This window comes from Haplochromis burtoni, unplaced genomic scaffold (assembly GCF_018398535.1).
Source record: "Haplochromis burtoni strain Fernald_Lab_line unplaced genomic scaffold, NCSU_Asbu1 Contig_135, whole genome shotgun sequence".
NCBI classification, from domain to species: Eukaryota; Metazoa; Chordata; class Actinopteri; order Cichliformes; family Cichlidae; genus Haplochromis; species Haplochromis burtoni.
The window spans coordinates 1293774-1320156 of record NW_024582496.1 but is presented as its reverse complement, the minus strand read 5'-3'; the positions used below and the strand labels follow the sequence as shown (position 1 = coordinate 1320156).

The 26383-nt window shown below is 39.6% G+C and overlaps 1 protein-coding gene across 1 annotated transcript; it reads right to left on the bottom strand.

The window, feature by feature from the left end:
* Positions 1 to 201: 201 nt before the first annotated feature.
* On the bottom strand, positions 202 to 18678 carry hsd17b12b (hydroxysteroid (17-beta) dehydrogenase 12b; the record flags this gene model as incomplete). Its single annotated transcript, XM_014336333.1, is given in 10 exon segments — positions 202 to 1454; positions 7095 to 7244; positions 7424 to 7489; positions 8133 to 8214; positions 12336 to 12370; positions 13315 to 13359; positions 15555 to 15619; positions 15895 to 16002; positions 16777 to 16852; positions 18632 to 18678. Coding segments are annotated over 10 exon segments (782 nt in total), but the record flags the coding sequence as incomplete, so codon positions are not given.
* Between the last annotated feature and the right edge of the window lie 7705 nt (positions 18679 to 26383).

The following is a 26383-nucleotide window of genomic DNA, read 5'->3' as shown; positions in this document are numbered from 1 at the left end:
AATGCACCCAAGATTTTTAGTAAATACACCTATGGTATCAATTTGAAAATCCTACATCATCTTCTTCTTGATTTATCATATTCACAAACTTGCGTGTCCACGTTGCCTGCCCAGTGGGATGACAACAATGCCCTATGAGCCTTTTATGGCTGAGGGGTAAAAAAGGTGACTGAACACAGGACATGTGGACAAACGACTGGATGAAGTTAGTTGAAAAGCATTTTTATTGACGTCTGCAACGACAGTACACCTTAACAACATTTAGATTACTCCAAACAAAGCAAGTAATGTGTGAGACCACTACTGCCATACTGGATGAAGTCAAAAATCACAAAAGAATGTCAAACAAATGTCAGATTAGAATTTTTTTTTCTGCTTCACTTCATCTGTACATGGGGTACAACATTTCAGCGAATCCAAGACTGAGAAAAAATAAAAATAAAACGTCTGTAAAGATGGAGATAAATGTTGATGTGACCCACTTACTGCATAGAAAAAAAAACAAGCCACCCACTCATTTATCGTGGAATAAAATACATTTTTGGAATGTCAAGTGTGCTGTGAGAATGACACGGAAACTCAATCGTAACTGTAAACAAAACACATTTTTAGTATTCTAACCATCACAAACTCTCCCTCTATGCTCTTCATGTTTATACACGCAATGTATAGTTGGGTTAAATGACACAAGCAGCACCTTCGCTAACCCATCAACAGTAGAGGAAGTTTAAAAAAAAAAAAAAAAAAAGGATGTTTTTGAATAAGCATGTGGTACTTTTCAACAGAAAGTTGTGCGTTTCCAGACGACAACAATGATGGAATTAAGGACGTTTTTAACATCACAGTAGAAATGGTTGAAAAAATAAACTTTTCATAAGTCTTGATAACTCACTAAGTGCTTTCAAAACAGTAAGCGCCTCCAGTTTTTATTAAGCAGCTTGAAGTTAGTCCACAAACTCACAGGAGGTCTGAAACAACAGACACGTCCAAATCTTTTAAATCTTCTCCCGCGGGGTTCATTTTTTGATTACGCTTTGCAGACAGATGGTTATTTTTTTGTTGTTGTTGTTGGTTTTAGTTTTAACATTAGTGTCCCATTCATTAAAGCTGTTCACTTAGTAAAGAGCAACGCTTTAATCAATATTGTTTGCACAACTGTTTGGATTGAATGCTTTTAATGTGGCCAGATACTGCCTCACATCATCTATGAGCTAGCAAATATCAGAGGGAGACGAAACTGAGATGTTTGCCCAGAAACTGTCACGTTCATCTGCTCGGGTCCGTGATGATGATGATGGTAGTCGGACGAGTCGTTAATCCCTCTGTCTTGGCCTCCACCGATCCATCTACCCCTGCTTCTGCTTCTTGAGGTAACGAGCGCGCTGGGACAAACCCATCCCCATCACGTGGCTGTTGAGGATCTTGGCTGGGAGCAGAGCTGTAGTCACCCAACCCTACAGAGGGAAATTACATGGTCAGCTGGTGGCATTTACAAATAACAGATTAGCATTCATTATTAATTTCCAACCCACAGGAGCAACAAATGTGGCGAGCACGTTTGTGCGCAGGAAAATTCCGGCAATTGTGCCGTTTTAATGCCTGTGCCCTTTTCAAATTATGCTTGAACTACACGCCTTTTAGTACAAGTCCCTGCAATAACTGTGTATTTTGCATAAAGATCATAAAACCATTTCAGCATTATGCAAATCTTTTCTCACTGATGTCATCAAACGCTACACAGACAATCCCATGGTTCCTTTATAGCCAGTTGTAAAATTCTATCTCTCTCCCCTTTGACTCTATGGGTAAATTCATCTAATTTGCATGCTATACATCATATACTAACAGGCAGCTCAAATTAAACGTTTCCGCTTTAGCCAAAAAGTCTGTTACCTTACCTTTAAAGACAACAGTATCACACTGATTTCAATTATGATTACAGTAAACTTATTTTACAATCAAGGAACAGTTTAAGTAATAGAGCATTTCAGAGACTTAGAAACACATCCAGATAATTACTAGTAATTTCCTTTTTTCCCCTTTTCATTTTTCATGCTTTATTTACTTTAAAGCTGAAATTCATTTCTTATCTAAAATAACATATTATTAAAACCGAGGGGGTTGTAATCGTGGAAAGCCAGTGTGACTTTTTGTGTCAGCTTTAGGACAAAGAAAATCACACTACGGCCATCTGTATGTGCCAGTGAGCAGCGTGTACTGGACCTCCTCCACTGTGTGACAAAGACAAACCCTCAACTTGTGTGAGGAGGATGAATGAGTTGCAGAGAGACCGATCTGGCAAATACGTCGGGTGAAAACGACTGCGTTGATGTCCCTTTTAAGCGGGCATACACAACAGTTCAGTCACCGCCGCTGCCACAAAACATCATGCTTACATTCTGATCCCGAGGGAAGGATTCACACTTCGCAGTAGGGATGGGAATCATTCAAGTACAGCCGGGCGATATGACCAAAAATATTTATCACTATATCCATTTGAAAATTTGCGATAACGATATAACTGACGATATAATTGACACTAGACAAAATACTTTACAACTCCACAATTTTAGTAGTGCAAAAAAACCCCACATCAATGTATTTTCACTTAAACGAGCAGCTGTTTTTTATGTGCATTAAAGTTATCTAAAAATTTAACAGTGCAAATGCAAATTCCTTGCTGACAGTTTAACCAAAAGGCATTTCCAGTGAATATTGGCCGACAAATCCTCAGCATAACCATGTATAATATCCACAAAACTTAATTACACACAATATGGTAATATTATGTTGAAGCACAGTACGTATCACTGCGCAGAGGCTCCTGCCTACGATAGCTGTAATACTCCAACAATCCATCAAGCGGTGCGGGTTCCTAGCTTAGCAAAGTCGTACTAAAACATTTGACAGATTTTCGAGCGCCGTGTACCACATAAAATCGTTTTGAGGTCAGTAAACACAACCAGAATTCATACATAAGGCACACGGGATTATAAGGGGCACTGTCGATTTTCAGAAACATCAAAGGATTGATTTTAAGTGTGCCGTATTTTCCAAAAAACACGGTAATAACGACGGCCCGCTAGCACGCTCTACCAAAAATAGTGCTTTGTTGTTTATCTGACGGATGAAAGCTAAACCAGTCCCACACCACTGAAGTTGCAGCATTTTTACAAACCAATTCTGGTTCATCTGTTTCATTCAACGATCCACTTTCGCCCTTCTCATTCTCCGTCGTCGTCATGCTTTTTCCGCCATGTGCGTATGAAAACAAAGGCACCGCGCATGCGCGTTTTACCCATATTCTATTGCGAGATTTCATTTTCTTATCGTTGCCCAACATTATACTGGTATTACCGTGAACGGTATGATATGGCCCAGCCCTACTTCCAAGTGCTTATCATTACGATACATTGCCTTTGATTAACATGTTGATGCACTGCTGCAAGACAATCACCCAGGTGACGTCACTATAAGTAGGATTACAGAGTGTGTCCAAACTTCTGACTGGGACTGCATTTACTGTATTATGCACTGCTTTGTTATGTCAGTATCTCTAATAGTTTTCAGTTTCAGCTTTTCCTTGCTGCCCAGTCCAACTTTTGTTCACTCTTCCTCATTTACTAGTTAAGTGAAGAGTCACACAGTCATAACACGGATAAGTGTAAATGACTGGGTTTGATGTATTATCAAAAACACTGTTATTTGGCACCAGCGTATCAATAACTGTGCTACAAGAGGAAGCACTATGATGCACTGTAATACTGACAAGCCCTGGTAACTTCAGTTACAGTTTCTGGTAGAGATGGACCGATCCGATATTACGTGTCGGTATCGGTCCGATACTGACCTAAATTACTGGATCGGATATCGGAGAGAAATAAAAAATGTAATCCGATCCATTAAATATCACGAAAGCACCTCACAAAACTTGCGACACACCGTAACTCGCCTCATAACCGTAGCACGTTGGAGCAGTATGCATGACGTGATAGATCGGCTGTGGCGTGCGAGACCTGTCGGTGGTATGGTTGAGCATTTGGAGCTTCGCTACCATCTCCGACAAAGTTATCCCCGAGAGAAGTAAAGCAAGTGTGTAAGTCCATCTCTAAATGTTTGTAAAGCATTCCCACGTTAAGCTTAACAACCGATTTATGGAGCGACTGCCTCTTCTCTCCCTCTCCAGCTGCTACTTCAATCATGAAACTGCTTAATGATCAGCTGATCGGCTTTTCTGTCGCGACTCCGTCTCTCTTGTTTGTTTTTGGCCCACTTTGCACCAGAAAGAGGAAACCAGCGGCTGAAAAACAGCAGCACGTTTAAGCTTGATAATCTGTTGTTAGAATTTATTTAATATTACACCAGGATCCTTTTCTACGTAGCTGACGGCTGGTAACTGTGCAGGGGCGGATCTAGCAAAGTTTAGCCAGGGGGGCCGATAGGGCATTAACAGGGAAAAGGGGGCACAAAGAAACACTTTTCTTTCTTATTCTCATTTAAAATGTCTAGCTTTTAATAAATAATTATCTGAATCTCACACCCAAAGTTGTAATTTGATGTAAAATGAATAGAGGTCCATAACTGTATATAGTAACTATTAAGTCTAATATATACCCTAGTAAGCTTTTACTTTTTCCTTTGGGAAGGCACCATCTGTGCAGTCTGCAATTCTGTTAAAGAAAGATGTTGAATCTATTTAATATTTCTTGAAAAATAATTGATTTCTGTGCATTTTTTTTTCCACACTGCATTTTTTTTTCCACACTGCATCAAATTAAAGTTGATTACGTCGATTAAGCATCATGAGGTGGAGGGTGAGGGGTGGTTCCCTATTTTTTATTTTTTTGTTGTTGTTGTTGCTGGGAGTTGGAACCCTATTAGTTAGGTTGCTTAATATTTACGCTAAGTACTCTTTAAAATACCAGAATAGGGAGGACGGTGTAGGTCTAAGTTTATTAGATTGATCAGTATTGCTGAACTATGAAATATTTTTTTTGCATACAGGTATAACAGAATGGCTTTAGTGTTGTTGTTTTTTTTAAACTTGAGTATGAACTTATACAAAATGCAGCAAGATATTAAAAAAACAGTTTTATTGATTTAAAAAAAACACACTATATCGGATTCATATCAGTATCGGCAGATATCCAAATTTATGATATCGATATCGGACATAAAAAAGTGGTATCGTCCCATCTCTAGTTTCTGGAATGTGGGCTCTTCGCCCTCGATTGTAGCCGGAGACCTGGCTCACCAAGAGTGATGACACTAGATGTGAAAGTTGGGCGAGCCGATACAATTTAAGTTCAAGGCTCACAGTGAAATAACAACTGCAAACCTGCAAATGGTCAGAACAGGGCTACCAAGAGGGAGCTGTAATGAGACAACATTGAAGCGAGTATAACTCGGGTACAGGCTTTGATTCTGCACACGCAAACCTTTTCTCTGCACCTCATACAGAGGCTGGAGGCAGGAAAGAGTGCTGACTTTATCTTATCCACGAAAAAGAAAAAAAGAATTCTTTTTTTATTCTCGATTAAAGCTTACTTATGCTGATTAGAATGTATTGACCACCTGTATGCTCTTAATAGACCCTATTCTTATTTATATGCACATCAATAAACAAGATCATTGATATTCATGTCACACAGTTCACTGGTGTACAGCACAGCATGAAGGAACTGTAAAGAGAAAATGACTGCTGCTCTCAGTGACCTCTGCTAAAAACGAAGACGCCTCCGAAAAAAAAGAAAAGCAAAACTATGTTTGTGTTTCCATCTCATTTCTGATGCTCATTTCTCTGCAGAGTAATTGCAGTGTTAGGATGCAGACAATACTGAAAAGATAGCCGAGCATCCCACTCCATTATTTCAGAGGATGTTTACCTTTTGACAGATGCTTTAGCAACTGTTGACACAACATTAATTCAGTGAATGGAGATGAGCCTGTAGGAGGCTATTTTGTATAAAGTGAAACTGCCGCCTGATGGGGTTTCAGTCCTGTTGCCATCACATACCTTGACTACCTGCAGTACGATTCTCGCTCGTTATCGTGAGTGTTACGCTGCAGCAGATCCATTACTACTACAGAGAAACCAGTTGTGTTAAAATAGCATTGCTTTTATGTGCTCCCCTATCTTTTATTGTCATTAAGACTACCATTTGCCGAGTAAGAACTGGCCTGTCGAGTCATTTTAAGTTCCAACTAACTGAAGCACTTTCAGCGGAGCTCGAGTCACTGTCAGTAGCAGGTTTATTGTACACACAAATGTCAAAGCAGCTATAGCATCCCAATATTGTTAGTCATGGTTAGTTACTGCCAGCCGTTAAAAGCTTATCCATCTGCAGATACAGTCAGGATTATGTACTGTGCAAATGAAATGTATTTGATTTTGTTGTTAAATTGGTTACACAAATCTTGGCTCCTACACCAACTAAAGGTGTTTTCAAAACACATTATACTCCCAAAATATTCGCTCATCTGCCTTCACCCATATATGACCTTGACTGACATCTCATTCCTAGTCTATATGGTTTAATATGATGTGGGCCAACCTATCACAGCTTTAACAGCTTCAAATGGTCTGGGAAGGCTTTCCACAAGGTTTAAGGATTGTTTATGGGAATTTTTGGCCATTCTTCCAGACGCATATTTGTGAGGTCTCACACTGATTGGACGAGGAGGCCTGGCTCGCAGTCTCCGCTCTAATTCATCCCAAAGGTTTTATATGAGGTTGAAGTCAGGACTCTGTGCAGGACAGTCAAATTCTTCCACACTAAACTCTCTCATCCCCACACCATAATCCCCTCGCCACCAAACTTTACACTTGGCACAATGCAGGCAGACAAGTACCGTTCTCCTAGCAACCGCCAAACCCAGACTCATCCATCGCATTGCCCGACAGAGAGGCATGATATGTCACATGATACGTCAAAGTCAAACTTGTCCTGGATTTTTAGTAAATGAATCTATGAAATCAATTTGAAAATCCTACAACGCCTTGTTAATGTCTGTGCAAACTTTGGTGTCCACGCTGCAAAAAGATGATACCAAGGCTGAATAAATGATGCTCCAATTTACACATGAGAACCTACCATTATGGCATGAGGCAGATAGCCATTGGTCTGGGTCTGTAGCCCCACAGTGTTGAGCTGAGATGCAACATAGCGCTCTGGGCTGGGCTTGTCCAGTGTAGCCCGTCGGATTTTACTCAGCTTAGTCGCAACAAAAAATGGCAAAACACTCTGGAAGAAGAGAACAATGAGATTATAAGTTACAATGTGTCAAATTGTTTAACTCTAATGTATCAATACAGTATTCAGAAACGTGTTTTTTTGGCCTGAAGTCCTATGAAATTTGCATTAATAACTACAGTTATGTCTATATTAAATATGTGGGTCTTTCGCAGTGGTATAAACTTTACCTGAATAATGATCCCCTTATTCTTGTATTCAGCCTGCAGTCCTCGTGAAAAGAAGTCCACAAATGCCTACATGAAATAAATGTAGCTCATTAAATCACAAAGATCTAGAAAGGTGGCAAAAAGGTGACACTGAAAAGATCCTTTAAACTGTCAAAATTTATTAAAAACATATTAAAAACGAAATCAATGAGTGACCGTATCAATGGTACCAGCAGACGAAATTATCAGCAAACTGGACGACAAACTCAAGATGTTGCAAAGGCTAATTTTAGCTGCTTATTTAAAAACAGCAGCCAGGACGGGACCCAGGATTAAGACAGCAGTAAATTAACCAGGAAAACTGTGAACAGCAGGCTGTATTTAAGATAACAAATGCACATGAGACCGTGATAAAACATTATGATGCCACATGTTCCTATAAACATTTAATTGGTACACTACCTCAGGACCCGAGTTACTCACCGGCTCATTTATTTTGAATAAAAACAGCAAAATTAAAAAACAAAACACCAAAAAAAAAACCCACTTCATCCCTTCTTCTAAATAAATATTGGACAAACTTCAATCACGATCGTCAATAAATTATCAGTACGCTGTTCAATTAGAATAATTCATAAGATGAGATGGATTCCTCTTCAGTACATGGTAAGCTGAGTCCAACTTCAGTTAACACTTTATGAAAAGGTCATAAACCATGTAGTGCAATTACCTTGGAGGCAGAATAGACAGTAAGAAGAGGAACAGGGTACATGCCGCTGGCAGACGAGATGTTGAGGATGGCTCCCTTCTTCCTAAAAACAGCAAGACAAGCCGGTGCTTTTTTTTAAAGAAGCAAATTACGAGTGAAAAGAAAGATGTGCAACAAACACTTCAATCCCCAGGTAACAAAAGAAGACGGTAGTATGTGTACTTGCATGCTGAGCCAAAACTGCTCTTGCTGTACATCAAAGTGGAACTGGTAGATACAGATAGGATCAAAGATTTCATCGAGATACCTAAATGTTTACAATGTGGGGAATAGTTCAGCTCTAGCCTGCGGTGCTTGCATACATTTCATTTAACAAAAAAAGAAAAAGACCAATGAAGGAATCATCTTTCTATTATAATGTCTGGCAGTTTGCGTGACCTATCCCTTGTGGAATTATTCAGCCACATTAGTCAACAACAGCCTACGATCAAGCATGCGGCCCACCGGCTTATAACTGCACGACACATTAGCATACACCAAGTGTGCCAGGACTTATTTGAAAACAGAAAACAAACCAATATGCCTCAACACAGAGCCACATTTATTAGGATACATCTATCATGACTTCTATTTCCAAAGAACGAAAGAGGAAATCCAAGTTGTCATATACTTCTGTGAACTGATCTTTTTCCTGGAGCTGAATGACTATATGACACACAGGAGGGGAAATCATTTGATCGCCTGCTGAATTTTTAGCTATGGTCACTTCCAAAGAAATCAAAACTCTCTTTTAATGGTAGTTTCATTTAGAAATTAAAAAAACCCACATTGCATAAAAATTATGAATTGTTCTGCATGTCACTGAGTGAAAAGTATTTGATCACCAAGCCAAACACGATGTTGTAATTGATGGATTTTGATCCACTCCTCATTACAGAAACTGTCTGTAATGAGGAGTTCACTGGCTGTTCACTGGCTTTTTAGCTACCGGTATGTTCACTTGAGGAGACAGAAAATATGTTCAAGATTTAAACTGAGGCATTTTCCTGCTTCATGAAAATTATCAGCTCATTCTAATGTTAATGCTGTTTACAGTTGGTATATATGTATGTATATGTATACATACTGTATGTATATTTAGTGTGTACATGTGGGTGTGTGTACATGTCTATAAATAGGAATAGTAGTGGTACAATAGTTATGTCAAGCTATATAGTTTATGTCTTCCATATTTCCAACCATATCCATAATCACATACTGTGTATGCTACCATTGTATATAGTGTATTATCTTACTTTTTTTTCACTGATTGTACTTATTTGTATTTTTGTATTTCCTTCTGATATCTGTACCTGAGCTGAGGTGATGCAAAAATTTCCCCGTTGTGGGATCAATAAGGTCTTATCTTATCTTATCTTAAAATGAATGCAGCACATCTCAAAAAAGTTGAGCTCGGGCTATGTTTACCATTATTAGACATCCCTTCATATTTTAACATAATGTAAACATCTGGAAACAGAGGAGATCATCTGCTGGATCCTTAGAGAAGAATGTTGTCCCACTCTCATTTAACACTGGATTCCAGCTGCTCAACAGTCCCGAGTCTTCTTTGTCACATTTTGGTTTTCATGATTCCAAATTCTTTTTGTTATGGTGAAAGTCGTGGACTGCAGACAAACCATCACAGCACCTGAACTCGTCTACTATGAGGCCATGATGCTGTTATGGATGCAAGGGGTGATTTGACTTTGTCTTGATGAAATATACCAGCATTGTCTGGATGGAAGCAAATGTGTATATATCGTTCAGCTTCGATGGTGAAAGCTGCTAATTCAATAGGCACTAATGCACACCCGTACCATCAGAGAGAGAAAGGCTTTTGAACTGAGCACTGATGACACGCCGGATGGTCCCTCTCTTCCTAGATCCAGAGGATACAGCTTCCATGATTTCAAAACAGAACTTTGGCTCGTTTGACTCAAGTGTTTTCCACTTTGCCTCTGTCCATGTTAAATAAGCTTTGGCCCAGAGAAGAGAGAAGTGTTTCTGGATCATGTTCATATATGGCTTCTTGATAGAGCTTTAACCTGCATTTGTGGATGGCACGGTGACCTGTGCTCACACATTGATTTCTGGAAGTGTTCCTGAGCCCATGCAGGGATTTCCATGACAGAATCATGTCTGTTTTTATTCCCGTGATGCCCGAGGGCCCGAAGATCACGGGAATCCAATATTAATTTTCAGCCTTGTACCTTGCACAGATATTTCTCCAGCTTCTCAGAATCTTTTGATGTTATGTGGTACAGATGATGAGATATTCAAAGTCTGTACAATTTTACACTGGGAAACATTATTCTTATTCCTCTGTCCAGCTTCACTTCAGAGAAACTCTGAGTAATATGCTCTGTTTTTTTAAATATACAATCAATCATGTTACTGACCTGTTGCCTGTTAACCCCATCAATTCCTCCAGCTGTTTCTTTACAGTGTCATTTACTTTTTCAGTATTTTGCTGCCCCACCACAACTTTTTTGAGGTCTGTTGGCATCAAAAGCCTGTTTTTGTTTCAATATAACATTTTCCTTGCTTAAACATTCAAATATTTTCTATGTTCTATTGTGAACAGTAAGTAACAGAAGTAAATATATGAATTCACTGGTGCTAAAGTTTCCAAAAATGTCTTAACATGAAAAGCCCAAGATCTCTTCAGTTCCTGTTTTACTGCAGCTGGTAGCTTCTCTTTACCAAGATAAAAATACTGGCGGCTGCCAGCGGCACCCCTCGCCCTCCTAGTAGATACACTATGGTATCAATTTCAAAATCCTACTATGCCCTTTTTTTTTTTGCCCATGTTATCACATCCACAAGACCTCCGACCTCTAACTTTGATGTCAAAGTCAGGTTTGAATTCATCAAAGTGTTTTAGTAGACACACCCATGGTGTCTATTTGAATTGTCTATTTTCAAGGTATCGCATTCACAAACTTGGTTTTCCGCATCTCCCTGGAGGGTGACTGCAATACCCCATCAGCCTCTTACAGCTGAGACGTATAAAGAAAAGAAGAGGTTTACTTGACTACACCCACTGGACTGTCCAAAACACAGTAAAACAGAAAAATAAAAGGAGCTCAGTGCAGATATGAGAAAGAGGATCACAGAGTTACAAAAGTTAGGACCTTCTCTTGAAAAAACGGAAAAGTCCAAGATCATGAGTTCAATCAGTTCTACACATACAAGTCAGCAGGAAGTGACACCTCTTTGCCGTCACACTCAGCTAAGACAAAATTAGGTGAGATGGTCAGACGTAACTCAGACACAGGCACTGACTCGGTGGTTTCTGGAATCTGCTGGAACAGCATTGTGTTTTAAATCACTATGGACTAAGAGGCTAGAGTCTAACTACAGGTTGCAGCTGACCACATAGACAAGAAAACGCCTGCTGGAGGAACATTTAATGGTCCGATGAGACTAAAAAAATTGAGCTGTTTTGCCACAATTATAAAAATATGTTTTGGAGCAATGCTGAGGTACTCAAGCTAAAGAAAACAGCATAAACTGTCAAGCATTGTGGTCGGGGTAGAAAGTTGCTGTGCGGCTGTTTTGCTGCTAGTTGAACTGGTACAGAGTGGAGGCAATAATGAAGGAAACAGACTACCTCAGATTTTTTTTGCATTACCTCAAACCATTAAGACACTCAAAGGGGTGTTTTAGGAATATAACTTTAACAAAAAAACTTTTCTTCCATGCACGAATGTGTATGTTACATGATCTCACAGCCCCAGAAAAAGAACAATTCACTTATCGAAAACCTAATATTCCCGTGTCATTTGACGACACGTTTGACCCACTGTGTAGTCAAATAATAATAAAGTTCAACATCTTTTCACATAATTCCAGCATTCTGCCACATTTCTTCTGTCTATGATTGTATACTAATCACCTTGATTGGGATTTGCTTCAATATCTTCTTTTGCTGCAAGGAAGAAGTTTCCCAAGAATCCTGAATCTTCCAGATCTCACCACTACCACAGAAATCCCAGTTTAATCTTTCACTGACCACACTGCTGGTTGGCAAACACAGCGCCCTGTTACACAATCCCACCGTACCGGCCTCCCACGTATCTCGCAGCGGGTTCCAAAACAGGTGCATATGAATGATCAGGATTCACTGCGTTGAACCTTTTATAGATTCGCAGACAACGGTGATGTATAAACACAACTTACCTCTCCACCATTTGTGGTAAAACAAGACGTGTCATCTGGAAACAGAAAACAATGATAATGGGGGAAAAAGACAGAGAGAGAAAAGGTTAGAAGTGGGTGATGCAGAATAAAAGCATGAGAGAGACAAAAACGGCTATTGTTTGTGGGTTGTACGTGGAGGAGTTCATCCACATTCGTAAATGTGTGTGTGCATGTGGGTGGGTGTTGTGTGAAGAGCTGGTCGGAGAGACAAGAGAAAAGAAATGATAATGATAGCAGAGGGAGCCGTTTAAAGAAATATTGAACAATATAAATTAAGTGTTAAGAGAGAGGGTCGACTGTAGCTGTTGCTCTGGGAACTGCTGAACATGGAGAACTGGGACAGAAGTGACTTCTTATGGTATAAGCCACTGCATTGTGCCAGTGTGTGTGTGTGTGTATGTGTGGAGGTCTTCGGTGGTCTGTGGGACTTCCTGACTGTGGATCTATCTTACCAACCATCCTAAACACCTGAATCCACCTTGACGGCTTTAATTACTCATTCCACAGAGAGCGCACCACGGGGAAACGGATGACAAACATTTATGCATCACGAGTCCTCAGTGTGCAGTTTGGGACTGAGCCAGACATTTAAGATGAGCGGTCTGCAGCAGGCATTCACGCTGACTATCAAAAAGCACCCTGAAATTCTGTAAACATGGCTGAATGCTATTTTTCATTTGTTTGAACACATGTGCCTTTCAGTAAAAACTGGAGGAGAAAAAAAAATCTGAGCTATGTCCCAAGTAGCTGTATTGATCCACACAAATTCAATGCTGTAATTACCGCTAAAGGTGGCTTTATTAAGTATTAGCTTGCAGGTGGAAATACCTGCAGTGCAATCAGGAATTTCTTTAGTAGATTTAATTTGTTTTCACGCTGACATTTTAAGGTTCTTTTCTCTCTCTGATAACCTGTTAAGGGGAAAAAACCGTAATTACTTGAATATAGCAACACTCACCTGGCACACTGATGTTATGTTAATGTTGACCAGGGTGTCAATGAACTGAAACAAGAAGAACGCGTGGATTAGTACAGATGGTTACATTTTGCACTGGTGCACGTACTTGTAAGTAGAATTGTAAACATTATTGGCAAATGAGGTTTGTTTTGTCATTTTTAAGCCTTTTTAAGTAAAAAAGAAAAAGTCTCTGTGTGTGCGTTTACATCTAGTGTAACTGACTCGCCTCTGTCAGCTCATCAGACACATTCACACAATCCAACAAACGTGTTGCTTTTGGGTCACATCCAGCAATCTTTTGAAACAAGCCAAGTTTCTTTCAGAAGGGCCGTGTAGTTTCCAAACGGGCCCTCCACTCGCTTGGCACAGTGTTAACACTAGCAAACTTTTCCTGACCGATGACACACTCGGGCTGAAGGCTGTTGATATCCCTGATCTGAATAAATCCAAAAGATAGCTAGCTTACGTGATATTTTCTAGTAAAAGGTTTTTATTTATTTAAATTGGATCTCTTTTTATAGATGTAAGGTTACCTGTTAGCTAACTGTTTTGTTTTGTTTTCCTCCTTACTGTCAATCACGGCCTTTGATACATCATGAAATGTGACCATTAACCCTTTAAGACCTACCATAGAATCAAGTCCGCCAGAGCTTATATTATATTTTTACATGCTGTGGAGCCATTTTTGGGAGCATTTCAAGTTGCTATACATCAATACAACCGTTATAGCCCAAATTTTAATAATATGTATGCATTAAGTGCATAGTAATTACATAAATTGCAGAAAAGTGCAATAAACTACAAAAAAATTGAAAATCGTTTTTGTTTTTTTAACATATATTTCTTGTTAGAGTAGTTTAAGAGGCTTATCCCTCAAAACTGTAAATACAAAAAAGTTGCACAAAATAGTTTTCCACCACAGGAAATTTATTTTGAGTGTCTTCATAGTTTTATTTTTTTAAATACACCAATTTTTATATACTGCAGGAAAAATGAAAATAAATATTATAATGCAAATTTGCAAAAAAGCAGCATATGCATCAAAATTTCCAGCAACTATCAACTATTTCCAGCAGTGCAATTTGAGTCCTAAGCATCCCAGAAACAACACAGAAAGTCATAAAGTCAAACATAACCTTTAAAAACACCAGTATAGGCTCATGAGGCCCTGAAGGTAAAAAACTAAATTTCCGCGAAAATGCCGTCACTTCCGGTTTTGGGCAGGTAATGGCGGACATGCGATAGTTCGCGCTGACGTCTATTCCAATGTAGGAAGTGTTATGAACAGCTGATCGGATCAGCAAAGTGTGTTTCTGGAATATTATGTTTTTGTTGCGCTTTTTATGCAGTTTTTGCAAAGGTATATGTGGAAGGAAACCGTGACCGAGGACAAGCTGATGGCATAAGATGTAAGTACAACTCCTCAGGTTTCATATGCAAAAAAAATTATTGCGCTAGCTTACGTGGTTGCAGTGCTACTGGGATTTAAAAATAGTTACGCAAAACGGAGCGTGCCCCCTCCGACCAGCTTTAAAGAGTTAATGGAACTGTATACCTGGGACCCCTCTCATTTTTTGTTAGGCTATAGAATTTGCCTGAGTGGCTAAGATAGCAGTGATGTAATCGATTTGTTTTACAAAAAGCACTGCATGGCTGACACAAAATCCCAAGTTGTGCAGCAAATCACTTAGGAGCCACTGCTGTAAATGATAACATGATAGGGTGGAATCGTAAAAAATGTATTCTGTAACAGTAAAAGGACTATTCACATGGAAGAAATACCACGCGCATTCCTCTACAAATTCTTTTACACCTGCTTTCAGCTAGAAATTCCTGAGCAACAGCCATTACTGACTTTATGACTTACAAAGCTTAAAGACTTCATGAATAACAAATTTCCTTTCTTCTACTTAACACTTTTAAGAGGCAGAATACTGCTCTGAGTGTAAAACTGTCCCACCTATACCGATCTCCATTTAAGGAGAGTGAGACTGACAGAAACTGGACTGCTGTCTAATGCAGGTGAAGCGACCTAATCTACTTAACTTTAAATAGTAACAAAAAATTTAGATTTCCTTCAACGCTACAGCAGTTTACAGAAATGAAGCAGAGGGCCGATATATGCTGTGGAATATGCAGTCGCTGGAGAAACTTAAAACTTAAAGGGCAAACATTCATGTATTTTCATACTAACTATAATTTGAATGTGAAATACAATAATCAGAAAACTTGGAACTTACAGTGTCGAGATTGGGGACGCTGAGGAAGAACTCAGGGTAAGGGTAGGAGATCCCAACATTGTTCACTGTTAACAAGACAAAAAATTTCAGAATTGCCAAATTATTCAAAGAGATTAAGTATTTTATGAACGCGGGATTGACTCTGTTATTCCTCATTTCAGTCTTCAGGGGGCAGTAAAAGGCTTATAAATTAACCCTTCCGAATACATGAAAAACACAGTGGATTTCACAGCACTCCTTGTTTGTCAGATGTGGTTGAGATAAGATTTGACATATCGTGTGACAGGCTGATTAACACTCGTGAAAAGGGAACTGGCCTCAGCACCTCCTGCAGTCTTACCCAGTACTCCAATCTCCAGTCCTGTGAGTCCTCCTTCAATCTTAGAGTAGATGTCAACAGCACTGAAGTCTGCTTGAATTGTTTTTGTCTCCACACCACATTTACTGGCTGAGGACAGAAGTATGCATTTTAATTTAGTATATCTGAGTCACAATGAAAGATACCAGAAAACAATACTCACAAATAGCATTCAGGAATGGCAAAAATGACTATTAAATAGTGATTTAGAAAGGGAAGGAAGGGGAACAAAGTATTAAACCCTAAATTAATCATCAGTGAGGTTATCCCTCCCTTAAGAGGACGCTTTCATTTAACTGGACATATTCACTTTCAGCTCCAGTAAAAGATTTTACTACCTCATAACCAAAAGCATAAGAGTCCAGCAAAGGGCTACTCAGTAAGAGATCACTTGTGCTAAAACACTAAATTCAGTGCAGTATAATTTATTCTTTTGTTACTGAGCCCTAGTGTATTATTGTGCAAGCTGTAAGATTTCAGATTCGGGACAAATGAGGCTCTAAAAGTCGCGGTCATACACATGAACTAAATTAGTCTGGTGCCTCTGGAACACAGGTAGGATTTAATTTGACTCTAAAGATGTTTTCACACATAAACTGAAGATAATTTCAGCTGAATCTGCGTGAGATGTTGTCCTTAGCTGCGTTTTTGTTTACTTCAAATCATTCTGATAAGCAGGGTGCAGACTCACTGGCTGCAATACACTGAACTACTTCCTGCAGCGATTCTCACAAATCACCAAGGCACACAGACATTGCACCAATCAGGGTGACCGATGCAGTAAGGAGAGGAATATTTAACCATGTCCAAAATTTTACAGGGGTGAAACAATTTTGAAATAATATAAAGATGTGCATATCTCACCAATAGCCTTGGATACATCATCCAGCTTCTCCTGAGAGCGGCTGATCAGCACAATGGCAAATCCTTTGCGGGCGAGCTGCAAATACAAAAATGAAATATGTCAACAAAGTAAAACAAATGTGCACTGCACTTACATCCATACTGATGATCAACATTTAACTGATTCTTTGATCGACTTTTACATTTTGGCACTAGGCTATCCTGCAATATTATGACGACGTCAAAGTTATTACTTTGAATTAATACCAAATTAATATTGTAAACTGAAAATGCAACCTTTTAAAAAGCAAAGTTTGTAGATTTTATTTTTGTCATTTGGTTTCTAAAAATGGAAACTCAAGTAAATAAATTTAATGGAAAGTATAAGAGATTCTTGTTGAAAATGATTCTCTATCACATGTCTCTGAGGTGAGGTAGTATCTCAAAAACTCATAAACTTGATGCAAAACAGACAATAAGTGTTTGGACTCCATTGATTCACTTTGAACCAGACTTCAAATCAAGAACACTGCTCTTGTTCACAGCAGTGGTCTGCCAACAAATAGACCCAGTGTGTGCCTTAACACGAAGCAACAATGGCATGGATGGCAGGGTCACAAGAGGAAAGTCACTGCACTCCAAAAACCAACGCTGCTGCCCAGAGCCAGTTTGCTAAAGATCACACTAGCAAGCCAGAAGGCTGTTTGAACAGAGCTCTGTGGGCAGCTAAGAGCAAAGAAAAACTTCATTGTGTATACGAGAGGCGTTTGGTTTAGAAGAAGGGAAAATCACTGCATTCGAGCGTCAGGACCTTATTCCATCTCTGAAACATCACGGATTAGGCCTGTTTTGCTGCATGTGGGCCACGACAGCTTGCCGTCATTAATGGAACAGTAAATTTTTAAATACAGCAGCAAATTCGAAAGTGCAATTCAAGGACATCCGTGAATGGAATCTCAAGAGAAACTGGGTCACACAATGCATCAAGATAAAAAGATGTCCTGAAAACTAGTCATTCTACAAAAAAACAAAAAACGAACAAGAGGAATAAATATGTTTTGAATGGCCGAGGTCTCACTCATCAAAAGATATTGTGGAATGGCCTGAAGCGAGCGCTTCATGTGAGGATACCTGTCATCGAGTTCAATATGTTTTGAACATTTAATTCAACTCACTCATCCAAAGTGATGTGAAGGACTGATCAGCAGTTACTCTAAACTCATATTACACCGTGGGCCACATACAACCCACCTTGATCTTAAGTGGCCTGTTAGTCTAATGAAGTTTAACTACTCATTGTAAAAAAACAAAAAAAACACTTCTATAGTAGATACTGAAAAAAAAGGAGCTTTTCTGTAATCTAATTGTTTTATTTATTACTGAATTACTCTGGTGTAATATGATTAAGGATGGAGGAGGTCTTTATCAGAAGGAAAAGCTGTAGAACTTGAAAATACAGAATCCTAAAGTTTCTTTCTTCCCATTTTCCAAAGCCATATAGTCGATCAGATTGGGGTCTTTGCCAGGCCGATTCTGGCCCCCCCAGCCTGGTGTTTCACACCCCGGCTCTCAACATTTAGTTGCAGTTATTGCTGTGCAAGATGGTCACACCAGTTACAGATCAATCTTTGCAACTCACATGCATCATATTGGGTCATTTTCCTAAATAAATAAATTTCAGTGACCATGCTTTTGTCTCATTTGTGTGGCTCTCCATGTGTTACTTTCTGTATAAAAATTTAAAAAAAAAAATTAAAAATATTTTTTTAACTGTACTCACCATCAGGTGTTACATGTTTATAGATCTACTATTACAGGCACATACTATTTTCAAGTACAAGTTCTCAACTACTCAACACCTCTGGGAGACCCTTACCTCTTCTGCATATGCTTTCCCAATCCCATCTGTGGCTCCTGTCACAACTACAAACAGAGAGAGATTTAATTAGCAAGGAAACTATATTACCATTACTCGCACCTTAATAAGATCCTTTGTACACATGTAAAAATGTACAGCCTTTCCGTTATGCTCAATTGCACTGGATAAAGATATGAAAAACATATTGAAAATATATCACAGACTGACCCATTACGACTTAATCACATTAATCTCTACGGGCCGTAGCTTTGACTTCTGTTATAACAGAGCGTTGCAAGAAAAACATATTTAAACAGACCAAAGAAGACATGTGCTATGTAGCCAAATATATGGGCATATGAATGTAACTGATGTCATCCCAGGGCCAAGTAATGAGGTTAATCCACTTCTCTAACAACCTCCAAAGCTGAGGGAGATTTCGGAACTTAGGTCCTGGGATTTGCTCCATTTCCACCACAAGAGCATCGGTGCAGGGCGGTCAACCAGCTGATGCTCACACTCAGCTTTTGTGTTCATCCCAGGGATTCTGGAGGCTAAGAGCAGGTCAGTCAAGTTGGCTTAAAACAACAACAAAAAAGAACTATTTTTTAATGAGCCTAGATATATCTAAGGGGTCAACGTCAAGCTTAGGCAGGAAGGGGCTTTCCTCAAACTGTTGCCAGACATGTATAGCCACGCTATTAAACAGAACCTTACAGCAAGGTCGCTTATTGTAGCAGTAATGTTTCATTTATTGGTACTAAGGAGCTGAAATTATAACACTACGTAAAAAAGGAATTTACACATTTTTCAGAATTGAACTCTCGTTCAAAAGTACTAGAGGACTGTCCTGTTGTGAAGGATTCCAATGAGTGACCACTTCACAATCAGAGATACTTTAGATGCACACTGTCAGTTTGAGGACCTGAAGGCTTTCTGCCTCTTCCACTTTAGACTTGTTTTGTCTTTGTTTGTCAAAACGTAGAAGCAAAAAAACATACTGCAGAAAACCTGAGCGGTGCTAGCCACCACAGATGAACAGCTAAAGAGTGCCACCTACAGGAACTTTATCAGCACAGAGATCTACTTCGAAGCATGACACAATACTTAACTGACAAGTGATGTCAAGAAATTGCTGTGTAGAAAGGCTAATTATGACCCAGCGCAAAAAGCTTGAGCACAATAAAAGGAATTTACTTTTAAAACCAATGAGTTAAATGAGGGTGTAGACAGATGCAGTGAAGGACACGGTTGACAGGGAGCAGCTGAGGTGACTAAGGAGGACAAAAAGAGAGTGAGGGAGGGTGAGGGGAAAGAGGTCCTCTCTGTCATCAGTGGCAGTCGAGCGAGCAGATGCCCTGGAACTGCCTGGCACAAACAGCAGCGGCAGCAGGATCCTATTTTTAGCAATTCCCATCTTTCAGAAGGAACCATTCATCACACCTCTGGCTAAATATAACAAAAAAGCGGATGGGGAGTTGCGTGGCGAGTCGAAATGTTACAATATGTCCCTGAATGACCTGCCAGGCCCTACTTAGAGAGGAATACTTGCCTCATCTTTGAGTACAATATCATTCTTGTGTTTTCAGAAACTGTCCATTATATTTTATATTCCTATTGTTTTGTCATTTAGTCCCTTCTTACTTTTTTTTTTTGCATTAGACTTCTGAAAGTAAAGTGCACTTAAGATGGGAATGCTGCTGTGTGGGTTAGGTCAAACCACATCAGTGTGGTTGGGTGCACTGAGCAGTTCAGCCTCTAGGGTCTGCTACTAGGGCTTTTAGGACGCTTAGGCTCATTAAATACTACATGCAAGGTGCACTGACATAAGTGCAGTCTGTTCAGAACAAACTTCACTACCTGGGACCATTCATAGTCAACAAAAGATATGCACGGTACCATCAAAAAACAATAGTCAACAAAGGTTTGTGGAAAGGAAATGTTTAAAACTAAAGAATGAGTCATGTTCTGTTCTTCATTGCAATTCCAGTACTCAAACTACTCTCACTATTCACGAGAATGCACACTGATGATTTAGCTTACGAGTTAAAGATTAAAAAAGGGGGGGTTGAGCATTTTAAGCCTAAGTACTGCTCCACTGGGAACTGTCTGACTGTCCCTCCAGTGTGCTCCACCAGTGTTCATTTTGATGGCAAATTTTGATTTCGTTTTAGTCACAGTCTTTTGACTAAAACATCATTTAGTTTTAGACATAATTTAGGCATCTAAGTTCTTTCAGTTTTAGTTATTTAAATATCATATCAAGTGTAAAAGTTTGGTATGTTTTTACTGGTTGCTCCACACGGTTTACAAAGCGTTTTATTTCCCTTGACATCAAATGCAAAATATGTCCAATCTTCTTCTCCCAGAAGCATAGGACCCACTCCCTGTTTGTTGGGGGCAGATCAAATGTGGGCATCTAACTCGCCGCACAGCTAATTTCTTCTCACTGGATCACTTCCAATCTTTTTCGGCCTTACTACACAACTTAATTAGTTCTAAGTCTCATCTCTCTAGAATATTTTCATCCTGTTTTCATTTGTTGATGAAAGTGTCAATAGATTTCATCAGAGTTTCTGATCCTCATGCATTCGTTTTTATTTAGTTATTGACTTGTTTTTGTCAGACAAAAGATAAAGGTCGTTGACAAAAACTGAGACAAAAATTATAGGTCGACAAAACTAACCATCTTCCACCCAACTGCACTTTCAACAGTCCACAGTTAAAGAGGGATCTGAGGTGCATAATCCCCTTTTGTATAATTTTCACATCTAGCAATCCTGGTTACAAGACCTGTTAGTAACCATGCACTGCATAAAAATGGATGTATGTAGCTAATGTTACATCATAATGGTGCCCATTGGTTTTGAACACTACATGTTAAAGTCTCAATTTAAAACATTTCAGCCCTATAGCATGGGAATCTATTTAGTTCGGCTTGCCTTAAAAACAGCTGTAAGTGGCCATCAGCAAAACTGTGGAGTCTTTTTTGCTCAAACTGATATCATCATGTTGGTATAGTTCCTGGATCACCAAAACTAATGTTGGTCCAGGTTCAAGAACACAAGTGACCAATTACATTGTAGTAAAGTTATAGTTTTGCAACATGGACGCACCCTACCTATAGCCCTGTAACCCTAACCGCGATCACATCCCAACCCCCAATCCTAACCGGCCTCTTTTTTGGATTTCTTCCTGAGTGGACATCAGCAGGTGTTTTCCCATGTTGCAAAGCTATGACATCATAACAGCGTGATTGGTCTGATGCAATGTTGATCCTCGATGAATAGTTGATTGATTAAAATGTTGATCCAAGAACAACGCACAACACAGGGATATCCGACCTGATTTTTCGATCATGTTGGACTGGTGGTCCAACAGGTCATGCTGGTCTGGAAGATATTCTATGGTCTTTACTGCCTCCTTCTGGTGGTACAGGTGGCACAAGGTAAAATAAACAGTGCAGAAAGAATTTAAATATTTTAAACTTTAATGTCCCCAGTATGTATACTCTTACTCTAAGGACATCTTATATGTCGGACAACATCATGGAATGCACCAACGCAAGACTCTGTGGTACACACATTTAGTGCAATTGCTTTTTAAAAGCAAGTCATCAGTTAATTTTTTGAAATTCTCTCCATATATTACCTTTATTACAATGTCCTAATAATAAGCTATACTCAGTGTACCTTAAGATTTAAGAAGAGTCGCTGACATCACCCTGTGAGACACAAGTTACAGATTTTGGATTTTCTATTTACCGTTTTACCAGAAGCAAGGACCATTGAAATTCAACCCATTTTTAAAACAGGATGAATTCTTGATTTTAACACAACGACTTATGCACAACGGCTGCAGCAAGTTTCAATTTGTACATGTTCAAATGCTCTCTGTGCGCTTTCTGGAATGTCTAATACAAATACCACCTTAAAAGAGTTTATTTTAAGCAAATGTTTTTGCTATTTTAACACTACTCTTCATTTGTTCTTGTGCTCATCCATCTATCTGCCCTTTGCTGTGCCCATTTTCCTCTTTGTGTGATTGTCTTGAGTGCAGATGATGCCGGGATGCCGGGATGCCAAGCATCCTCTAGGGCTGCAGCAGAGCCAAACAGAAGGGAGGAGTGGAGGAGCAAAAGAGAAGAGAAAATGACAAACACGAGCACAGGGGATCCTGAGGGCAACTAAAAATAGTACAGGGAAAAGGAGAGGAGAGTGCAGGGGGAGTCTGGAGGCACAATGATGAGGAAAACGTAGGCTGGGTTATTTTTAGTTGTTTTAAGAATGAAGTGATTTGCAGTCAGAACAGGGAAAAAAAAGGAAAAACATTTTACAGCTGAGTGCATGTTCCCTTCACTCAAATAAAACAAGATCTATTTTAGGAACTGCAGTCTCTGGCAAATCTAGGTTAGACTGGCTAGGTGTTCCAATGATAGTGCTACTATGTGAACAACATTGGGGCGCAGGATTTCATGACACCTTACAAGATATCAGGACAATAACTGATTTTTGTTTTTTGTTTTTTTAACAAAACTGTTTTCACAGAAAAGTTAAACAAAATGAGAATTTTACCAACCACTCTTATTTTAACGCCTCAACTTCAGCATTTTGAAAGTCAACCATCTTGTGTCAATTAAAGTATGAATCACACAATCAAGTTCAGAATAGTTACTGACCATGTATATCCCCTTTCAATTAATTCAATTCAATTTTATTTATATAGTGCAAAAGCAGTCACATCAGGGCAATTTATATTGGGGCGATCGTGGCTCAAGAGTTGGGAGTTCGCCTTGTAATCGGAAGGTTGAAAGTTGTGTTGTTGTGTCCTTGGGCAAGACACTTCACCCGTTGCCTATTGGTGGTGGTCAGAGGGTCCGGTGGCGCCAGTGTCCAGTGCCTCGCCTCTGTCAGTGCGCCCCAGGGTGGCTGTGGCTACAATGTAGCTTGCCATCACCAGTGTGTGAATGTGTGCGTGAATGAATGGATGACTGGATGTGTAAAGCACTTTGGGGTCCTTAGGGACTAGTAAAGCGCTATATAAATACAGGCCATTTACCATTAGTAAAGACCCTACAACAACACAGAGAAAACCCCAACACTCAAATGACTGCCTATGAGCAAGCACTTGGCAACAATGGGAAGGAAAAGCTCCCTTTTAACAGGAAGAAACCTCCAGCAGAACCAGGCACAGGGAGGGACGGCCATCTGCCGCAACCAATTGGGGGTTATGGGAGAGAGACAAGACAATAAACACTGCCGAAGTGAGGCAAAGATAATTAACTATTGATTAAATGTGGAGTAGTGACCCCTTATTGTCATGATTTCCCCATGTTTTTATGGCTATTTCCAGCAGGGTAACGCACCATAATGCAAAACAAAAGTCTAAATGTTTTTCATACAGCTGAGAATTAGTTCAGCAGACTTCAGGAACCTCCCCAGTTGGCATTCTGCTAGATTCACCAAGCAAGACAGGTGGCTTGAAGTGCAAGTTGCAAATCTGCACAAATTGTGAATTGAATAGCAATGATGTGGAGCAGAATCTGATGCCGGCAGATCGGAGTGAGGTAAACCTATAAGCAGTTTGCCAATCACCAAACAAAACAGTGCCGTCTGTAAAATCAGACGGCACTGTATAAAAGTCTGCAACCATCAAAAGTTTAGGGTGGAAACAAAACTGTATCCAGTATTGGTATGTCACACGTGTCACAACTATGTCATTTGAAGCAATGTTTGAGAAATAGCTTACCTTCCTAATAAAATGCTCAGCAAGTGTCACACAATGCATTAAGGCAGCTGTATTTTTTATAAGTCATTGTCTCAGATAACGTATGATTAGAATGTGTAATACCATCACAGCTTCCCTTTTCTCTCTCCCTCACAGTCTCCTGCTCTCTCTCTCTCACACACCAGTGAAATGCAGGCACCGCTGAACCAGAATCACGAGGATCCTGCGTCTCATGTAAAGCTAACTTATGAATGGCTGTAGTCCCGTTATATAATCAGGCCATCCTCTCAATCAAGTCCACTTCAGTGAGACAAAGTTTGTGAATGAAAGTAGTAGCCGAGGCTAACGGGCTCCCTTTGCCTCATTGCATATTCTGAATCATTTTGCATCTGGAATCCAAAAATATCCTCCCTCCCCTTCTGCGTTTCCATTTTTAGCCGTGCACAAAAAAAAAAAGATCAAAGGCGTCGTCGGTTCACATCCCCCGAACATTTGGCTCCTCTCTAACACACTGATGTGACTGGAGCTGCAAAGGCTGAGAAAGATGTAGAGTCCTCTGATTTTAACCTTGAATCTTGAATTGTTGGAAATGGTAAAGGAGTCAGGAGAACGTGTCCAAGACAAAAAGAGAAATATACAATATAAATATGCAATCAAAAGATTGTGGAATCAGCAAATAGAGATTGGAAAGGCATTGATAATACTTCTATGATGCCTTATAAGCATTTTAATTTCAGGTTTGGATTTTCATTGACTATGTAGTTTTTTTACTGACAGGCCCTGCAGGTCCTGGGCTCTTCTGGGGTGCCTAAATGAATCATTATGTAAAAAACTTCTGAGATTTGTGAGCTACCAACTCTGATGTTGGTGTGAACTTTGTACACCAGACTTGCCAACACCAAAGCAATCCCAGCAGGCCAGTCTGTTCAAATTTCAAGGTTCAATCAGTAAGCAGGTAGGACAGATGGACAGCATTCAATCTAACTTGATAATCCCCTCAAGCCATAATCCAATGATAAGACTTGCAACTGTTTTACAAGTGATGACAAAAGGGCTGATCATCCCTTCAACACTATGTATTCCTTTTAAACAAAAAAGGCATCAGAGGCTTTTCTGCTGCTTTACTAAAGAAGTCTTAGTGTGTAACAAGTATATGCTGAAGCAATATGGGACGACTGGATACGTCACAATCACCCCACCAGAGTGAAACATTAAACAGAGCAGCCACAGCTGTGACACACTGCGACAACCCCAGCATGAGTCGTTCCCAGTGGTTTCAAGAATAGGAGAGTCCATTAGAGAGCACCGTGTGTGCTTGTAGTCCACTGTACATTCTGTATTATGTTAGGTGCACCATCACAGCCCAGTGCAATCCAGTTCACCCTAAGAAACAAATAAACTACAGAGACACGAGGTGTGATTAGAAATGTTAAACTATTGCATCTATAAAATGCAAAAACCTGCACCTGCTTTGAATTTGGATTGTATCTTACAGTGAAAGGCACCAGCTACATTTTATTAAAAGGCCAAAGTTGCATGGCACCAAATCTGGTGAGAAAAATGTTCATTTTTCATGGACATCAGGCAATGGTACGTGCCATACTTTAGGTCATTTGTGCTAAATATTGTCCCTAAGACGCCGAAGGATTTTACAAGAGAAAAAAAAGACAAAAAAAGTGGTCAGACTCTCAGACTAACAAACAAAGACCTGACCTGACTCGGGATAGTGGCACTGGCAAATATAAATTGCTTTTTATAAGGGCAGTAGCAGGGCTTTTGCATAGGACCTCATCTAATACAAGCCATGTGTTCTGCTTCAGTGGAGTTACTCTCACTGTTCATCGGTTTGTTAGCTGTAGCTGGTGTTCTGATAATCTCAGTCAAATAAGATTTTTTTAGCACATGTGAGACCTTAAAGAAATTCAACCCTGGAACTAGAGATACACAGAAACCACATATGGATCAGATATCATTTCAATCCAAAATCAAAAAGATAGACCAGGTATCATGACATCAGACCAATCAATAAAATGTGTGTGTGTG